The sequence below is a fragment of the Sorex fumeus genome, unplaced genomic scaffold, assembly GCF_029834395.1.
Source record: "Sorex fumeus unplaced genomic scaffold, SorFum_2.1 ptg000036l, whole genome shotgun sequence".
NCBI lineage: Eukaryota > Metazoa > Chordata > Mammalia > Eulipotyphla > Soricidae > Sorex > Sorex fumeus.
Window position 1 is genome coordinate 6,126,379 of NW_026606093.1, and position 18,965 is coordinate 6,145,343.

Sequence of the window (18,965 nt, forward strand, 5' to 3'; positions counted from 1 at the left end):
AATATCTATAATATTATATCATCAAATAATAATTATCCTCTATTATTATAAATATTTAGGTTTCTTTCAACTTTTAATTAATCTGTGCTTAAAATGACACATACACCTGGACATCCAAATAAAACACACAAAAAATTTAATATTTCATCTTATTCTTCTTATATTTCTAACCTACTACTCATTTCTATAATGCATTTTACTAAAGGAATATTTTTATCACTATCTGAGAGCTAGTTCTTAAATTTTTTGTTGTTGTTTTGGCAAGGGGCATACCTGGTGGTATTCAGGCATTACTCAAAGCTCATGCAATACTGGGGATTCTCATGGCCCCAACAGAAAAAACACGTGTATTAGTCTTTGGAGCTATTCCCCTGGCCCAAAGATCTCCATTTTATATGATTACTTATTACACGATGTAAATTTTTGTGCTTTATCTTTCAAATTTGCATTTAGTTTATAATATAATTGTTTTTTTAAGCACTGTATTTTCCTTTAGTCCCTTGTCTTAGAGACAGTACAGGGGTCAAGGTCTTGTCTTGCTTGAAGATGGCCCTCTCTCCATCTGGTTTGATCTTCTGTACCACATATGGTCCCTCAAACACTACCAGAGGTGGTCCCTGAACACATGTGTACAACCCCAAAATAAAAAATAAATAAAATAGCCACTCACCCAAAGACAGAAAATTCCCCTGTATCACCTTTAAGTTATTTTATAATTTTGTATATTACGTGCCTAATCTAGATCTTGCACATGTGAATTTAAGACAAGAATAAAAAATAATTATATACTATTTAAAAAAAATTAAATGACTGAGACTTATTTATAGAACATGCCATTTTTACCATATAGTGATTATTTTGGGCTATTATGCCTCAGTGATTTAATTGTATAGTCTTCTGCTATATCATAACACTTTAATAATTATGATTTTTTTCCTATTTTCACAGAATAATTCTTTCCTCTTTTTTCCTTCTTTCAATATTTCTGGCTATTCTTCCCAGTTTTTTGTTCTAGATAAATTTTATAAATATTTTGCCAATGTAAAATGCTTTGATTTGACCCAAGAGATAATACTAGGAGTAAAGTGCTTGACTTATAAGCAATTTCCCATCACCACAGATGGTCCCTGAGCAACACTAGGAGTGATCCCTTGAACACAGAGCAAGGAGTAAACCCTCAGTGGTGATGGAAGTGACTCCGACCTCTGAGCACCCCTCCAAAAGGATTATATAAAATACTTGTTTGGAGTTATACCTTTTAAGAATTTTTAGACTACATAAGTGAACCATCTGTTTTGTACATTTTTTATGTAACCCGTAACTTTCCAAAATTCTTTCAAGTAATCTTACAGTTCCTGATTCTCTGGGCAGACAATATAATCTGCAAACAGTGATAGTTTTATCTTCTCTTCTCTTACAGTTTGATTTTTCTTCTCTTATTGCACTGCCCAAGACTTATAACACAGTATAATTATAGCAGTAAGGATAATGATAATTTATACTAAAATTTTAATAGCAAAATTTCTAATGTTAAGGATGATTAGTCATTCTAATATTCATAATCATAAAGTACACTATACCCCATATTTAGTTGATAAATCTTGAAAATTGATATTTAATTTTTATCAAATTAGAATTATTCTAGGCAAAATTCCAAGCACATTTATCTAAAAATCTAAAAATATTAAAAGGAAGTGTGAAGTTAGACATACCTGGTAGCCAGTTGCCCTGACCCCACCAGGTTACAGAAGAGGATGAGCACCTTATTCTTGCTATAGGTAGGCATGGACAACTGCTGACCTTCACAGGTGACCATACACGGGGAGAGAGGTAGACTAGATGGCTGAACTGGAGAGAAAATAGTATTTGCATTCACAAAGAAACTGTTTCACTATTGAGAATCCTGATTTCTTCAGTCCTTCTTTCTCACCGGGCATCTATTTACTACTACCGGGAAATGCTAGATCACTTTAGTGAAATATGCCAGTTGCTAGATGGTAGAAATCTAACAGGTCATGGTAGTGAGTTTTTCACTGTGGTCAACCAATGGTTTTAAAATAATAGATGGCAACAGTTTTTGTTTGTTTGTTTGTTCATTTGGTTAGGGAGAGCACCTTGTGGATACTCCTGGCCAAATGGTCAGGCGAACCAATGCAAGTGCACAAAGGTCTGGTGCTGCTGGGTCTTGTGGCCTCGGGATCACCCAGGCCATGGGGCAGTGCTCAGGGAACAACGTGCTTCTGGAGATTAAACTGGGTCCTGCCCATGCAAAATAGGCTCAAGCCCTGGACAAAGGAAAGGGATTTTAATAAACACTTTATAACACCAATTTGAAAAATATTCCTGTATTATTTTGATTGCTTAGAAGCTTTGATCACAGACTAAAGGATCCACTATCTTCGAATACCAATGTAAGAAGTACACAGAGATGATAAGACTCTTTCCACTGAGGAAGCAAAGGAATTGCATATCATGAATCTTCAAAAATTCCTAAATGTGACTTTGAAGGCACTGACGTATCCTCTATGATAGACTTTGAAACTGGAACGTGTTTCATGATGTTATAATATAACTGAACCAGACGATATCCTGTTCCAGATTCCATGCCCAGATTTTCTATAGACTCTGAACAACAGTTCTGGTTCCCCGAGACTGCACCTGACAGAGTAATGGCCCAGTATTCATCTGGGGTCTATGTTCCCACAGGCACAGCAACTTCTAAATATGATCCCTTCTTGACAGGCTAATTGGATCAAAATGAATACAGACATATCAAAAAGTTTAGGAAAATCGAAAAAGAGAAAGTAAGACTATTAGAAAAACTCACTTAATAATTGTTTTGACGATCTACTTGTCCAATTTGTAAAATTTTTTCTCAGGTACATACTAAACTATAAGACTGAGGAAGATAAAGATGACCTCAGCATCTTTTCTATACTGTTCTTTGTTTTTGTGGTACCATGGACAGAACCCAGAATTAAGACACATAATGCAAGGGTCCTGCTACGGAGCTATGTATCTTGCAGAACCTATTCTGAATAGTAATTCTCAAAGAGGGATTCAGAACCAGTGTCATTAGAATCATATAGAAAATTGTAAGACATACAAATTCTTGGCCCCATGAAACTGAGTCAGAAGCTTTTTTTTTTTTGGCCTTTTGGATCACAACAGGCTTTGCACAGGGGTTACTCCTGGCTCATGCACTGAGGAATTACTCCTGGCAGTGCTCAGGGGACCATATGGGTTGGCCACTTGCAAAGCAAATGCCCTATCTGTTGTGCTATTGTTCCAGCCCCTGAGCCAAAAACTTTTAAGTAGGGAAGGGGGATGCAGAACTCTTTAATGAACCCTTCAACCAATTCTGATAATCATGAGGGTTTTGAGAATCCCTGTAACAGTAGAATAAGTTTTAATAACAAATACTTATATATTAAATATATTTTCACAGAAAGTAAGCCCAACCATTCTAAATGTTAAAACTATTATGTCTAATGCTTTACACATACCTAATGAAATTCTCTCAAGCCCATATACATAATATCCAAGTAAAATTATGAAAAACACCACTGTACCTGAAGTTATCTCCTGGACAGGTGGTAGAGAGGTCTGGAAAGCATACACACTATCTCCTTCAGAAATAGTATTCAGGTCATCCTCATCAAAGAAAGATCTCTGGAGTCCAGTGGAACACAGTTCAACCAAGATTACCTGAAATAAGAAAGATCATTTTGCCTCATAATTTCCAAAACAGAATGTAATTAAAAAAAGAGAGATAAGAGGTTAAAAGTATTTGAATAAATACTTTTTCCCCCTTCGTTTTGTGCCAGAGATCAAACTCAAGGCTTCACATATGCAAAGCAATGGTTCTAACAATAAGCCAATCTCCAGTCTATAACTTATTTTTAAAAATAAAAGGCAGTAGTTATAACAGACTGACCATAAATATCTCACCCACAACAACTGGGGGAAGGAAACTGAAAATCTAAAACATTATGCTGAGATGAAAGATCATGTGAGACTAAAATATGGGATTGAGGTCAGGAGCAAATGTTTTTCAGGAGTGGGGACCCAAATTCAATCCTTAGTACTACATGACACTCTACCTCCCATCATCACCAGGTAGCTCCCAGCACACAAGACCTGAACAATGCCACATTCCAGGCTTGAGTATTCTACTACTCAACCCAGTTGGCCAAGTTTTCCTACAGAGGACCCCAGGTCCTCTGAGCACTGCCTGGGAGGCTCAAAATAATGACTGAAATATCACAAAATTAAAATAACAATACAAACATGAAGTGCACTACGAATAAAACCTGGGCATGCTTACCAGTAAGAAACAAGCTTCACTGAAAGAACTTAAATCAGTATTGTCAATATTTTTCATATTTGTATCTGTCATACATGGAGACTATTTTTTATACTGAGTAAGAAAACGGCTTTGCAGTGAAGTGGTTACCTAAAAATAATGCTTTCCTTTGTTAATGTCTCAAGGACTAAAGAAATCAACATCTCCACATATATGCCCCGTAGAAGAGAGATTGGGAGATCCTCTTGTAAATTCCCTATTTCAGGGTCAGAGACGTGGCTCAACAGGCCTGAGCACCTGCTTTGCATGCTGGGACCCACGGTTAGGAATACCCTGGAAAACTGCCAGGTGTGGGCCAAAGTGAAAAAAAAAATCATTTCAAGTTTAAATTACAACAACAACAAAACACCAAATCTAAAAGGAAAATGAGTTGTAAGGAAATATAGTAAACCATAGAAAATGGTAAGTGCTGATAAATATAAGCACCTGTTGACTGTGTAAATCTATAATAACAAAACTATGACTACTACTACAGCCAGGGAGAAGGAAAGAAAAGGATTAAAATACTCCATATGGAGCCTGGACATGGTATAGCAGCTAGGGGCACGCCTGGCATGCATGTGATCTGGGACGGATCTCAGGGTCAATCTCAGGTACCACATGACATCCCAAGTATGGCCAGGTAGAGCCCTGGAGGTCGTTGAGCACCTACAGGGTGACCTTGTGGGTCCTCAGCAGTCAAGAACCACCATAACCTCTGGCCCTCACACTCAACAAAGTTGGCAAAGTTGGCAAAACATAACTAGGAGTGGCTGGGGCACCAGTTGGGAGCATCCCCAACCTAAAACATACAGTACTATAAAATCCATCTATAAAGCCCATAAAGGTACATAGGAATCAAAAAAAGTACATAGGAATTTAAAGCATAAAAATATCCTTGAGTAATTGGAAAGACTGGACTGAAGTGATAGCACAGCAGGTAGGGCATTTGCCTTGCATGCAGCTGACCTGGGTTCGATTCCTCCGTCCCTCTCTGAGAGCCCGGCAAGCTACTGAGAGTATCCCGCCCGTGTGGCAGAGCCTGGCAAGCTCCCCATGGTGTATTCCATATGCCAAAAACAGTACAAGTCTCACAATGGAGACGTTACTGTTGCCTGCTCAAGAAAATTGATAAACAACAGAATGACAGTGCTATAGTCTATAGTGCTATATATCTATTTGGAAAGATTAACATAAGGCCGCCAATTAATTATGTTAACTTTATAGTGCTAACAACTAAAAGCAAACAAATAAACAGGTAACAAGAAGGGGGAAAAAAGAAACTTAAAAAAACAATAGCAGGCCAGAGAGATAGCACAGGGATTAAGGTGCTTGCACTGCATGTAGGTGACCCTGGGTCAGTTCCAGTCCTGCAAATGGTTCCTTAAGCACTGCCAGAAGTCATTCTGGAACAGAGAGCCAAGAATAAGTCCTGAGCATCACTGGGTATGACCCAAAAGCAAACAAACAACACTCCCCCCAACAAAAACCACCAAAAAATAGCAAAGGAATGGGGGAGGAAATATATTGTAAATAAAAAAATATAAAATGACACAAATTCATTAAAAATACATGATCATAAACAATATAAACAGATACTCTTGGCAATTAAAATATCAAAAAAGGGTCTAGGATGTAGTGACTATCTATCATGCATGTATGTTTCTATCTCAGCTCTTATATAAAGAAAAAATTTGAATTCTAGTCTATGTTCCTGTCGGGGCTCCCACTGACGAGGCTCCCATCTGGACTGGTTAACCTGTGAGAGTGCTCCAGGAACACAAAGGCAGTGGTCTCAGAGCACTGATTCAAGTGATGGGGACAGACTGACACCAGGGGATCATGTTTCCTGGACAAAAGTATAAATTAGTAATATACCATTGGTCAGACTTGAGGACAAGAGTTGCCTTTGCTGCATGAAATCTTTAAGGAGAATAAGCTTTGTTCCTGTTCAGAGAGGGTAGAAACCCTCTAAGTATGTGTCCCTTGAAGCTGCATGTAGCCACAGAACCATTAATTTCCCCTTTTGTCTCCCTCTCACTACACAACCTCACCCTGCATATACTACATTCCTTTTGTCTCTATATAAATCACTGCTTACCCTGAATAAAACTGTCTACTGGTCACATCAGTCATCATTCATTGGGTGCATTGGAATCATCAGGAATCACCAGGTACCCCTTCCTGATGGATGCACAGGTCCCATCTATGAACTTAGAGGTCTCAAAAGATCCCTGTTCATTGGAACAAAAATACCAAGCTTTGCAAATCCCTAGAAATTCCTTACGTCTATTAATTAATTGAAGTGTACCTCTCTCAAACTTCTTCCTTTTGATCTTTATTGCTGTCATATTTTTACCTTAGATCCCCCACCCACTATCTTGTCTCTATCTCCCACTGTTAGGAGATCCCCACAAAGCACTTCAGTTACAATGACACCCAATTCTCTCATTTGATATCCTCACATTAATGGCTACAGAGACCAAAGCAATTAAGTACAGTGGGTAGGGATATTACCTTACATGCAGCTCACCCAGGTTCAATCTCTGGAACTGCATATAGTTCCTCAATCCCCACCAGAGTGATCCCTGAGCACAGGACCAGGAGTGAGCCAAGCCCAAAAGTTTAAAAAAGTGTGATAAATGTCCGAGAGATTGATTAGAGTTGGGTAGAAAGGAGGCCAGGAGGCAATAAAAGCCTCCTGAAATCATGTGAAAATTCAACAAAATAAAGCAATAAGATGTGTACACTTTATTTTGTATCTGTTACTTCTGAACAAAAAGATCAAAGTATTTCTAAATTTGAAAAAAATCCCTTATGATCATAAAGGAGCAAAAAGTCTCCATTTTACAGTTAAAGGACTGCAAAGAATTAGTCAGTTAGAAAACTAGAACCAAGGTCAGAAAATAAAAAGCCTATTCCAAGCCATATTGCTTTTCACCATCACCTGTACCTTGCCCTTTTGTGGGGTCCACTGCTTCTAACTATTACCCCCAAATCACAGTGAATGCAATCTCTTTACCAAGACCACTTTTTTAAAAGGGTGGGTGAAGAATAAAGTAGAATAGTCATCTCTCCCCTAAATCTCCTTTTTCATGCTATATATTTTCAGTTCTCTCAGTAGCACTGCACTGTCCTCGGGCTGTTCATCGATTTGCTCGAGCGGGCACCAGTAACATCTCCATTGTGAGACCTGTTGTTACTGTTTTCAGCATATCGAATATGCCACAGGGAGCTTGCCATGCTCTGCCGTGCGGGGGTTCTCTCAGTAGATCCTCATATCCATTCAGTTTTGGATTATCTTCCCAGGAGTGAAAATAAAAGCAGTGACTCAGGCTTTGGATGTTAAATTACCTGAGTCAAATCCTGATTCAACTTAACAGCTTTGTGAGCTTGGGCAAGTTATTTAGCCTTTCAGTTACCATTCTCTGTTGGTAAAATAACTATAATGTCTATTTCATAGAATGGTTATAAGGATTAAGTTGGCTATGAATATATAGTTTATAGATTGGTGCCCACACTTGGAAAGCACTACTGAAGGGTAGCTTTTGTTAGAATTATTGCAATTATAATTACTCTCCTCTTAAAAAACAATGGTGACATCCCTTTTGGTTACTGTGATGCAGTGAAAGTCGTCAGAGACACCAGGAATCATTAATCAAGTAGAAACTTGTGAGTCATGCTAGAGCCACCTGGAAAGCAGAATGCTTGAACAGCCCAGAGAACCTGGCTCTGTGAGCTGCTGTCACCCAGTGAAGAGTGCAACCCCGACATCACACCTCATGAGCAGGGACTCCGCCTTCCTCTGCGACCATCCTCCTCAAGGCCGCCACTGTGCTGAGGATGGGCACAGCCAGGCCAACCCGCAGGAACTTCTGGCTCTTAGAAGGAAACACCAAGGTGATACTCAAGAATCTGGAAAATAAGGAGGCCAAATCCTTAAAGAACCAACATGAACTGTCCAATGCCATTGACACTTGAGTTACGTTCAACCTTTGAAATAATCTCCGCAAACTGGTAAATTACTATACTTTAAAATACACTGTCACCAGGGTGGCAGGTGGAGAGTCAAATCTCCAAAAGTCTCTCATAAATGCTTTTCCAGAGTTAATAATAAAAACTATGGGGCTAGAATGATAGCACAATGGATAGGGCGTCTGCCTTGCACGCAGCTGACCCAGGTTTGATTCCCAGCATCCCATATGGTCCCCCGTGCACCACCAGGAGTAATTCCTGAGTGCATGAGCCAGGAGTAACCCCTGTGCAATGCCGGGTGTGACCCAAAGAGCAAAAAAAAAAAAACCTATTTGATTAAGAATGAGCACATTGATCTATGAACACAGGGATATTATCAAACAGATCATCTAGCGGGGCAGGGGGCACACAAACTTTTAAGTTTGATAATAGTAGAGGTCTTGGTCCTTCTGTAGAGTTCAACACTATCAATAATGTTCTTAATGAAATTTTTCCATTATTGGGACACAGATTTTCTGTCTTCCAACCTCTGTGGCTATGTTCTCTGATTCTCCTTCCAACCATGCTCATTAGCATCAATTTTTTCAGCTCCTATAACATGCTGCAATATTAATTATCCAAATCCACATAGCTATTTTAAAAGATGGTGCTAGAAACAGGACGATATGGCTTGACAACTGGACTGGAGTGCTAGTACAGCAGGTAAGGAGCTTGTCTTACAGGCAACAAATCTGGGTTCAATTCCCAGAACTAGATATGGTCCCCTGGGTCCTGCTATGAGTGACCCCGGAACACAGAGCCAGAAGTAAGCCCTAAACATATAGCCAGTGTAACCAAAAAAACAAAAAATTAAAAATTAAAATCAATGGTTCTAACCACTATACTATGTTGCATGAAGCCAGTGGCCTTAGCTCACATCTATTAACAGACATAACCTAATGGTGTCACAGTTAATAGAACAAGTTAACATTATACTTGTGGCAAAGATAATAAGTAGTACAATTCAGAGTAGAAAGAGGGATTTAATTGACAAGTAAGGCAAGGATTGAGGGATATTCTAAAGATGAAGGATGTCAACAGGTAGAGAGCAGGATCAATGATCCTTAAGACAGTGGAGAATACAACAAAGAAATACATTCATCCAATGTTATTGAAGGGATTGACTAAAATTTCATGGCACTGACTCTGGCAAAGTGACTTCCTTCGTAGTCACTATTAAGATCTGAGTTTCTAAGAAACTTGTACCAGGTCGTTCAGTAGAGTCCAGCTCTGCTACCCAACCCTATCTAAACCACCTCTTTATTCTCTTCTCATCTTCAACAAAGCTTTCCTTTTATCTTTGCTCTTTAAAAAAATCTCTTTTCTAGACTGTCTCCACATTTTTTCTGTTGTCCTCTTCTGTTTCCTTCCAGTAGGGCCACTTCCTACTGGTTGGCTCCTAGTCTCACACTATGGTCTCCAATTATAGGATTTTCATTTGTGGTCTGCTTGGCAAGTACTTGAGGCTCATTGTCACCAGATGGCTCCCAGTTGTCAGAGATCCTCTTTAAGGAAAAATATTTTTTTCTTTTTGGGTCACACCCGGTCAAGCACAGGGGTTACTTCTGGCTCTGCACTCAGGAATTACTCCTGGTGGTGTTCGAGGTACCCTATGGGATGCTGGGAATCGAACTCGGGTCAGCCACGTGCAAGGCAAATGCCCTACCCGCTGTGCTATTATTGCTCCAGCCCCTTTAAGGAAAATTTTTTTTTGAGATTGATATAATTTTATTAAAAGTAAGTTACATAATATTAACTAGTCTCACAGGAAAAAAGAATATTACAAAAATTGATACACATCTTGAAACACATTCAGATATACAGATATATATATACATATATATATTTTATTAGTGAAACACCATGAGGTACAGTTGTAGACTTACAAATTTTTGTGCTTGGGTTTCCGTTGTACAATTATCGAGTGCCCATCCCTCCACCAGTGCCCATTCTCCACCTCCACTAATCTCAGTATCCCTCCCACCCCTCTCATCCCCCACATCCCACCCTGCCTCTGTGGCAGGGCATTCCCTTTTGTTCTCTCTCTCCTTTTGGGTGCTGTGGCCTGCAAAAGAGGCATCGAGCTCAAAGGAAAATTTTTAATTGGAAATAAAGCTGTGAAAAGCAACTTTTATTTTTTTAGCAATAAATTTATTTTAGCAATAGATATATTTATTATTTATGTAGCAATAGGTTTTATTCAATTTTGTTTTTTATGTTTGTCCCTTCTTGTCCTACTGAGTATCAAGACAGAACCCTACCAGCTTCTGAATGGGAGAAAGTCCTAAATCCAGCAATTGTGTTGAATTACTAAAACACATAGTTTGTAATTTCTTTTTCATCTAAAGAAGGGACACAGCAAACTTTTATCTTTACACATTAATAATGGGAAAACATCCAGCCATTAATTGAATTATAGAGAAATGCTGGGTGAGAAATGAGAGAAAGTTGAAGATGCAATGCCAGAAGTTTCCCAATGAGTTAACTAGACATGACATTCGCTTACCTCGTCTGGCGCAGGGGGATGGGGAGTGACACACACAAGAAAGGATCAAAGGTGTTGCTCTGCTTCAAGCAGTGGGGACAGGTCAAGGAAGATCTGTGAGGACAAGGACAAATGCCAAGTGATTTTGACCATGCACCACTTCCTGAAGATATTATATACAGACTTACTACAATCCCATTCCTGTATATCCTGTATATATGCAAAAACTATAAACTTAAAACATTAGCATAAACCTATTACCTGAACCATAATAAATTTTTTAAAATAAGAACCACGTTGAGCATAAAAAAGAAAACTGAAACAGGTTCTCAGAATAAATATGTAAACAAAAAATGTTAACAGGAATATTATTCACAATAGCTAAGGGGTGAAAAATATTCCTCAGTGGATCAGTGGATTAAACAATGCGGTATCTTGGCGGTTCCTCAAAAAGTGAGAAAGTTCCTCAAAAAGTCCCTCCCGTTGATCGTCGATTTGCTCGAGCGGGCCCAGTAACGTCTCCATTGGAGACTTTGTTGTTACTGTGTCTGGCATATCGAATACTCTCGGCAGCTTGCCGGGTTCTCCGAGAGGGGTGGAGGAATCGAACTCGGGTCGGCCATGTTGGCCGTGTGTAAGGCGAACGCCCTACCCGCTGTGCTATCGCTCCAGCCCCCCGTGCCCTCACGCCCCAGCCCAGCCCGGCCCGGCCAGGCCAGAGCCCACTGGCGTCCATGCCCTGCCCCAGGCGGTAGGGTCACAGCCTGAGCCGAGAGGGGGCCTGGCGGTGTGTTATGTCCCTGGGCCTGAGCCAGCCCCTCCTCAAAAAGTCAAAAATTCAAAAAGGTTGGAGTGATAGTAGAAGAGGTAAGGTACTTGCCTTGCATACAGGTGATTCAGACTCAATCCCTGGCACCCCATATGGTCCCCCAAGTACCACCAGGAGTAACCCCTGAGTGCATGGCTAGGATAAGCCCTGAGGACCACTAGGTGTGGCCCCCAAAACAAGAAACCTAAATATGCACTTGTCATTAGAGTTATACAATGAATTATATTTAGTTTATAAAGAATGAAGTCCTTACACAAGATATGTGGATGACCCTTCTAAACATGCTAAGTGAAAGAAATCACTTTATGATTTCATCTATATGATTGAATATGATTTCATTCCACTTCTATGAAACTTCCAGAATCAAAAAGGCCTTAGAAACAGAAAGCAATGGTTGCTTCTAGGTGCTGGACGGTACTAGTGCTTTTGGGCTAATGAAATGTTCCAAATTACCCAGAGATGTAACTGCACAAAGTTGAGAATATACATGCTACTGGATCCTACACTTTAAAATAATTAATTATATGCTATATAACTTTCACTTCAACTTCTTTTAAATAAGAAAAGTTGCTTAATCACAGCTATTAGTCCCTCTGAATAGAAACACAGTATACCAACATACAAGTTGGACTACTTATGGCCCTCAGGACTGTCTATGACCCTTTCACTCAGTCGCTCTGTGCCCTAAAAATCACATGAAAAGCTTTTATTTTTTTTAAAAAAGCAAAATTAAATAGACCAGACTCCTAGAGGAAAGGAGAAGGGTTTAAAAAGAGTGGGCAGAGGAGGAGATTAGATTTTAAAAGCTCCCACGGTAGGACAGAGAGATTGTACAGGGGTAGAGAAGGTGTTTGCCTTGCATGCTACTGGCCCTGATCTGATTCCTGAAACATATAAAAGCCAAAAGAGGACCTTAGAGAGAGTACAGAGTTTAAGTTGCCTTTTATCTGGCAAACCTGTTTTGATCACTAGCGATACAGAGTCCTTCCCAAGAACTGACAGAAGTGATCCCTGAACACTGCTGTACGTGGCAAACACCTCTCTCCCGAAAGAAAGGGTGGAAAGGTATGTATACTTTCATGTGATTACATGTAATATATATTACATTATTACAATATTATATGTTATATATAATGGATTATTTATGTGTAATTTATATTATGTGATATATATCCTTATATAAGGACACATAAGGACATATAATGTGACCTTGTATATATATATATTACATATGTATGTATATCCTATATGTATTATATATGTGATATATATGCAAAATAATGTTAAAACAATTCCGTAGGAGGCATAAATGTGTTTCTGTGGTAGAGCACTTGCCATATATGTATGAGGTCTTGGATTCAATTCTCATCACAATAAAAATAAATAGAAATAAGTACATAAATAAACTGGGCTCCTTGACTGCAGAGAAAGGGAATGGGGGAGGGGAGGAGGGTCGGCAGTAAAGTACATACCTTGCATGAATAAGACCTGGGTTCAATTCCCACCACCATAAAAACTGTCCTCACTTTAACTCCTCCTTCAGAGGAAGATAGAAGACCCAGAACTAGGTAAATAGAAAAGCAAAAAATTACAGATCAGATAAGTAATGAGTTGTTAATTGGAATTTTAATGAATAAAGGAAGATTGCAGTTCTGTTGTTTTGTAATCTCAGGCCAAAACTGGTAATAGAAGACTGGTAACCTGCATGCAAGCTTGCTGAACCCTAGTCAATACATTCTAAACACATCCACATCTTACCAATATTCTTACCTATATTGTGCTTGAAAGTGGCTTTGTACAAAGCTTTGGCCTAAAGAAAGCTGAGTAGATGGTGACACACAGTTCTCAGAAGTTTTACTAGCTTTGCGATGAAGCTGCAACAAATAAAACAAAGAAAAATTATCATAAATCTTCTGTCATTTTACAGATTCCAGATCAGGGAGTTTCGGAAGGCTTCCTTCTAGCTCATATATTTTTCTGGGCCTATTTCTACAGAACCTGAAAACTACATAATCCCCTCCTCCTTCAATTCCTTAATAAATAATAATAAAGGCCCTCCCGTTGATCGTCGATTTGCTTGAGCGGGCCCAGTTACGTCTCCATTGGAGACTTTGTTGTTACTGTGTCTGGCATACCGAATACTCTTGGTAGCTTGCCGGGCTCTCCGAGAGGGGCGGAGGAATGGAACTCGGGTCGGCCATGTTGGCCGCTTGTAAGGCGAACGCCCTACCCGCTGTGCTATCGCTCCAGCCCTTCAATTCCTTAACTTCTGAAATTCCCCTTAAGAGAGAGGATGGTGATGGAAAACTGAAGCATGAACCTTGAACACTCAGACACATTTACCCAGCCTTAACTGTATCTTTACATCTATTACTCCATTCTTTTCTCCATCTTCTTGGGTATCACGTGTCCAAACACTCTGCATTAGATTGAGCTGCCAGTTCAAAAACGCCTATGCCAATAGCCCCATCATATACTGCTAACCATTCCTATTCATATTTTCCAGTGAGATGATCTTCACTCAAGCACAATTCTCAGAAGCGTCTCTTCACTTCATATGTCAGTCACAGTGTATCCTTTTGTTTCCTGTGACTGTTGTAGCTGATCACACACATCACTGTATCACTATTATCCCACCATTCATCGATTTCCTCGAGCAGGCAGTAGTAACGTCTCCATTTGGCCTAGCCCTGAGATTTTAGCAAGTGCCACATTGGAGGTTCTTTCAGGGTCAGGGGAATGAGACCATCATTATTATTGGGTTTTGGCATATCAAATACACCACAGGGAGCTTGCCAGACTGCCATGCAGGCAAGATACTCTTGGTAGCCTGCTGGGTTCTCCAAGAGCAAGAACTAAACAACTAGATCACACACATGGGTGTCTTAAAATAACAGCAATATATTTATCACAGTTCTTGAGAACAGACATTCAAAATCTATATTGTAGGGGCTAAAATCAAGGTGTCATCAAATATACTCTCTCTCCAGAAACTGTACAAGACAGTCTCTTCCTCGCCACTTCAAATTTCTGTTGGATGTATGAATTCAAGGCGGTTTACAGCTCCATTACTCCAGTCTCTAAGACCAGTGTCTCCAAATCTCTCCATCTACATGTTCTATATCTCTAATTATTTCTACTTTCTTATAAGGATACTGTAATTGCATCTAATATCCATCTGGATTAGATACTGATTTCAAGATCCTTAACTTTATCACACACTCCAAAACTCTATAAATATGGTAACAGCTACAGTATCACCGTCCTCCCGTTGTTCATCGATTTGCTCGAGTGGACCCAGTAATGTCTCCATTATGAGACTTGTTGTTACTGTGTTTGGCATATCAAATATGTCACGGGGAGCTTGCCAGGCTTTGTTGTGCAGGCGAGATACTCTCGGTAGCTTGCCGGGCTCTCCAAGAGGGTGGAGAAATCGAACCGGGCTTGGCCAGTCTGGCTGCGCACAAGGCAAACACCCTACTGCTGTGCTTTCGCTCCAGCCCCCAGCTACAGTGTATTATATATATACAGTACACACACACACACACACACACACACACACACACACACACACACACCAGGACCTGATATCTTTGGGGGCTATCTCAGCTGGGACTCCTGCTTATCCCAATGCTACCAACCGTCTAGACTCCTACCACTTTCAATGAATTATTCAGTTTTCTCAATCAGTTCTGTCACTTTCCTTTATTTTCATCCTGCATTCCCTTCCTTCTAACACACATTTGACTTAATTGTTTGATCCTGCCATGCAAAAATCCCTGTATTTCTTGCATCTAAGTCATTTGTAAAATTATTCAATAGAATATAAAATTCCCTAAAACATTTTTTTAAAAAATGTATTATCACTTCCTCAAGGAGTTTTTTTAGACTATTTTTTAATTTTGTCATGAAATATTGCTATACCAGATTTACTATCAATTAATATACTATGTGAATATATTTGTCTTATAAAGAGAGTGAAAGAGTTTAACTTCAAAAACCAATTTGGGGGTTACTTGAAGGCAATAATGTTTCAATCAAGAACATAAGCTCTAGGGGCTGGAGCGATAGTACAGCAGGTAGGGTGTTTGCCTTGCACGCGGCCAACCTGGGTTCAATTCCCAGCATCCGATATGGTCCCCCAAGCACTGCCAGGAGTAATTTCTGAGTGTAGAACCAGAAGTAACCCCTGTGTATCTCCGGGTATGACCCAAAAAGGGAAAAAAATAAAGAACATAAGCTCCAGAAATGAAAAATAAGGCATTGTGTCAGAGAAGCAAGGCATAGGTGAAGACCTTGGGTAATGTCTGGGTGTGTTAAAGATTTTATTAAGGGGAGGACATATCCAAGACAAAGAAACGTATACGAAATGTTTGCAGTTAAGTGTATCAATTCCTGCAACTTCATTCTGAATCAACAAAATGGGGAAAAAAAGAGAGAGAACCCAATAGAAAAAACGGATAGATGAATACAGAAAACAGAGAGACAAAAGGAGGAGATGAACAGGACTAAGTCTATACTTCTAAGTTACAGGAGCAGCTAGTTCCAGTAAAGCTGAAGGAAATGGGTCCGGGAAGGGTGATTCATACCCCAGGCAGGTTTGTGTAACAGGGAAAATATGTAGGGCTCTTGGGGAGGAGTCTGCCAGGATACACAATAGACACTAATATTTTCTTAAAATACTTTTTTGTTATTGTAGTTAAAATGACATGCCTACGGTAATATTAACATTGATGGTCTTTGATACAGTTACCATCACCACCAAAGTGCCCAATACCCTCCACCAATGTTCATCTGTCACTTCTAGCCTACATTTTTATTCCCCCTACATCCTCCCCACTCACACTTGTGATGAACCCTTGGGCCTGGACTGCAAAATTTGAGATTATCAAAATGCTAGCATTATTTTTTTTTGGTCCAGGATTCATTTCTCTTTTTGGTAGAAACAAGCACTTATTTTGGAACATTGAATCCAAGCTAGTGGGAGGAGAGGAAGGCACTTTAGTCATCTTGTCTCCCTTAAACAAGAAACAATCACATGATCTGAGCAAAAGTAAAATATTCCTGCCTTGAATCTGTGTCGCAAGCAGAGTAACTATCATCAGCACTAGGATAGAGTCAAGGAGAGAGAACTAAAAAGTTTCTGCTACTGCGACACCCCTACTCCAAAGCTATCTCCTTCTCAGGGTTCCAAATCTTGTTCTTCTGCTTGTCCTTTAAAATGCATGCACCTTCTCAACCTGAAAACAAGGTTGGTGTGACCCAAAAACAAAAAAACAAAAAACAAAAACAAAAAAACCTTGTCTAAAACAAACAGGGGGAGAAAACAAGGTAAGAGAAGGAATATCACTATATGCAGAAGTCACGGAAATTTTAGAATCTAAATTTCAAGATTGACTTTTAAGGAGTGAAGGAAATATTTAAGGAAAAACAACCAAAAAACATCCAATACCTTCTGGGTCCTTGGCCCTTGTGGTGAGTTTTCCAAGTCCTTATGCACACGATCCAGTAACCAGAGCAAGAATTCCAGGGCATCATGCTGGTAATTGCCTTGGAACTGGGAACCATACTTAGAAACAGCATTCTGAAAAGAGACAAGAAACAGAGGGTGGGTTTGGCCCCTCAAACAACCAGTCTTCTGTCAAACAAACACTGTCCTCCCGTTGTTCATCGATTTGCTCGAGCGGGCCCAGTAACATCTCCATTTTGAGACTTGTTACTGCGTTTGGCATATCGAATACATCACAGATAGCTTGCCAGGCTTTGCCGTGTGGGCGAGATACTCTTGGTAGCTTGCTGGGCTCTCCGAGAGGGGTGGACGAATCAAACCCGGCTCAGCCGGGCTGGCTACATGCAAGGCAAACGACCTACTGCTTGTGCTATCACTCCAACCCAACCAGTCTTCTAGTGATCATTATTCAGCCCTGACCAGGAGTGACAACAGAGAAATAAGATGGAGTGAAAAGCATCCTTGTCCATGTAAGCCTGGTTTTGTGGGCAGCCTCCAAGTACCATGAGATCTGTTTTGCAGAGAAGGCACCCTTCCCCAAGACCCAACAGAAAGATGAATGCTCTAAGTCCTGTACTTTGAAGACCCACAGAGTTATCTGTTAAAGACTTTTATACTGATGGCCCTCTGTCCTCCCTGAAGCTCTCATGCTGCGATTATTTGGGCACATGATCCCCAGAATCAGTCATGCCTCAGTTTATCTATGTTTATCTATGTTTGTGTACATTTCTCTATGATGACTACACAGGCGAACAGTTCCTACCTTCTCCCCCAGTTTCATTCACTCCCATGGTTTCATTCTTTGTGAATGACCATGGAGCATACCTTCAAATAGCATGCATGGAGAATGTTAACTGTTTCTAACTAATATACTCAGAATTTAAGAAGCCATTTCTTTTTTTTTATTTTTAGTGAAACACCATGAGGTACAGTTGTAGATTTACAATTTTTTTTTTTGTGCTTGGGTTTTGATTATACAATGATCAAATACCCATCCCTCCACCAGTGCCCATTTTCCACCATCATGGATAATATCCCTCCCACCCCCATCCCTCCCATCTCACCCTGCCTCTGTGGCAGGGCAATCCCCTGTGTTCTCTCTCTCCTTTTGGGTGCTGTGGTCTGCAAAAGAGGCTTTGAGTGGCAAACATGTTCAGTCCATAGTCTACTTTCAACATGCATCTCCCCTCCTGGGAGGATCCTCGAAACACCCTTTATTTGGTGCTCCCTTCTCTATCTGAGCTGCCCTTTCCCCTAGAATGCCCGGCTGGCCTCTAAGCTATGGAGTAATCCTCCTGGTGTTGACCTCAGCTATTCTTGGGTATTAATCTCATATTTTGTTACTTTATATCCCCCAGATGAATGCAATCTTTCTATGTCTATCCCTCTCTTTCTGACTCATTTCGCTTAGCATGATACTTTCCATGTTGTACCACTTGTATATAAATTTCATGACTTCATCTTTTCTAACAGCTACATAGTACTCCATTGTGTAGATGTACCAAAGTTTCTTTTTTTTCCCCTTTATTTTATTTTATTTTTTTAAAGTTGTAGATTTACAAATTTTTGTGCTTTGGTTTCAATTATACAATGATCAGATACCCATCCCTCCACCAGTGCCCATTTTCCACCACCATGGATAATATCCCTCCCACCCCCATCCCCCCATCCCCCCGTCTCTGTGGCAGGGCAATCCCGTGTTCTCTCTCTCCTTTTGGGTGTTGTGGTCTGCAAAAGAGGCATTGAGTGGCAAACATGTTCAGTCCATAGTCTACTTTCGACA

At 40.0% G+C, this 18,965-nt stretch overlaps 1 protein-coding gene across 1 annotated transcript in view; it reads right to left on the bottom strand.

Annotated features, from left to right (window-relative positions):
* Positions 1–18,965, bottom strand: part of USP43 (ubiquitin specific peptidase 43) — a 65,729-nt gene that overhangs the window by 26,792 nt on the left and 19,972 nt on the right. Inside the window, exons 2-7 of the mRNA XM_056117770.1 lie at positions 17,126–17,257; positions 13,444–13,547; positions 10,866–10,958; positions 8,125–8,260; positions 3,573–3,708; positions 1,713–1,848 (exon numbers count right to left, since the gene is read on the bottom strand). Coding sequence (XP_055973745.1) covers positions 1,713–1,848; positions 3,573–3,708; positions 8,125–8,260; positions 10,866–10,958; positions 13,444–13,547; positions 17,126–17,257 — 737 coding nt within the window. The remainder of the gene's footprint in view (positions 1–1,712; positions 1,849–3,572; positions 3,709–8,124; positions 8,261–10,865; positions 10,959–13,443; positions 13,548–17,125; positions 17,258–18,965) is intronic.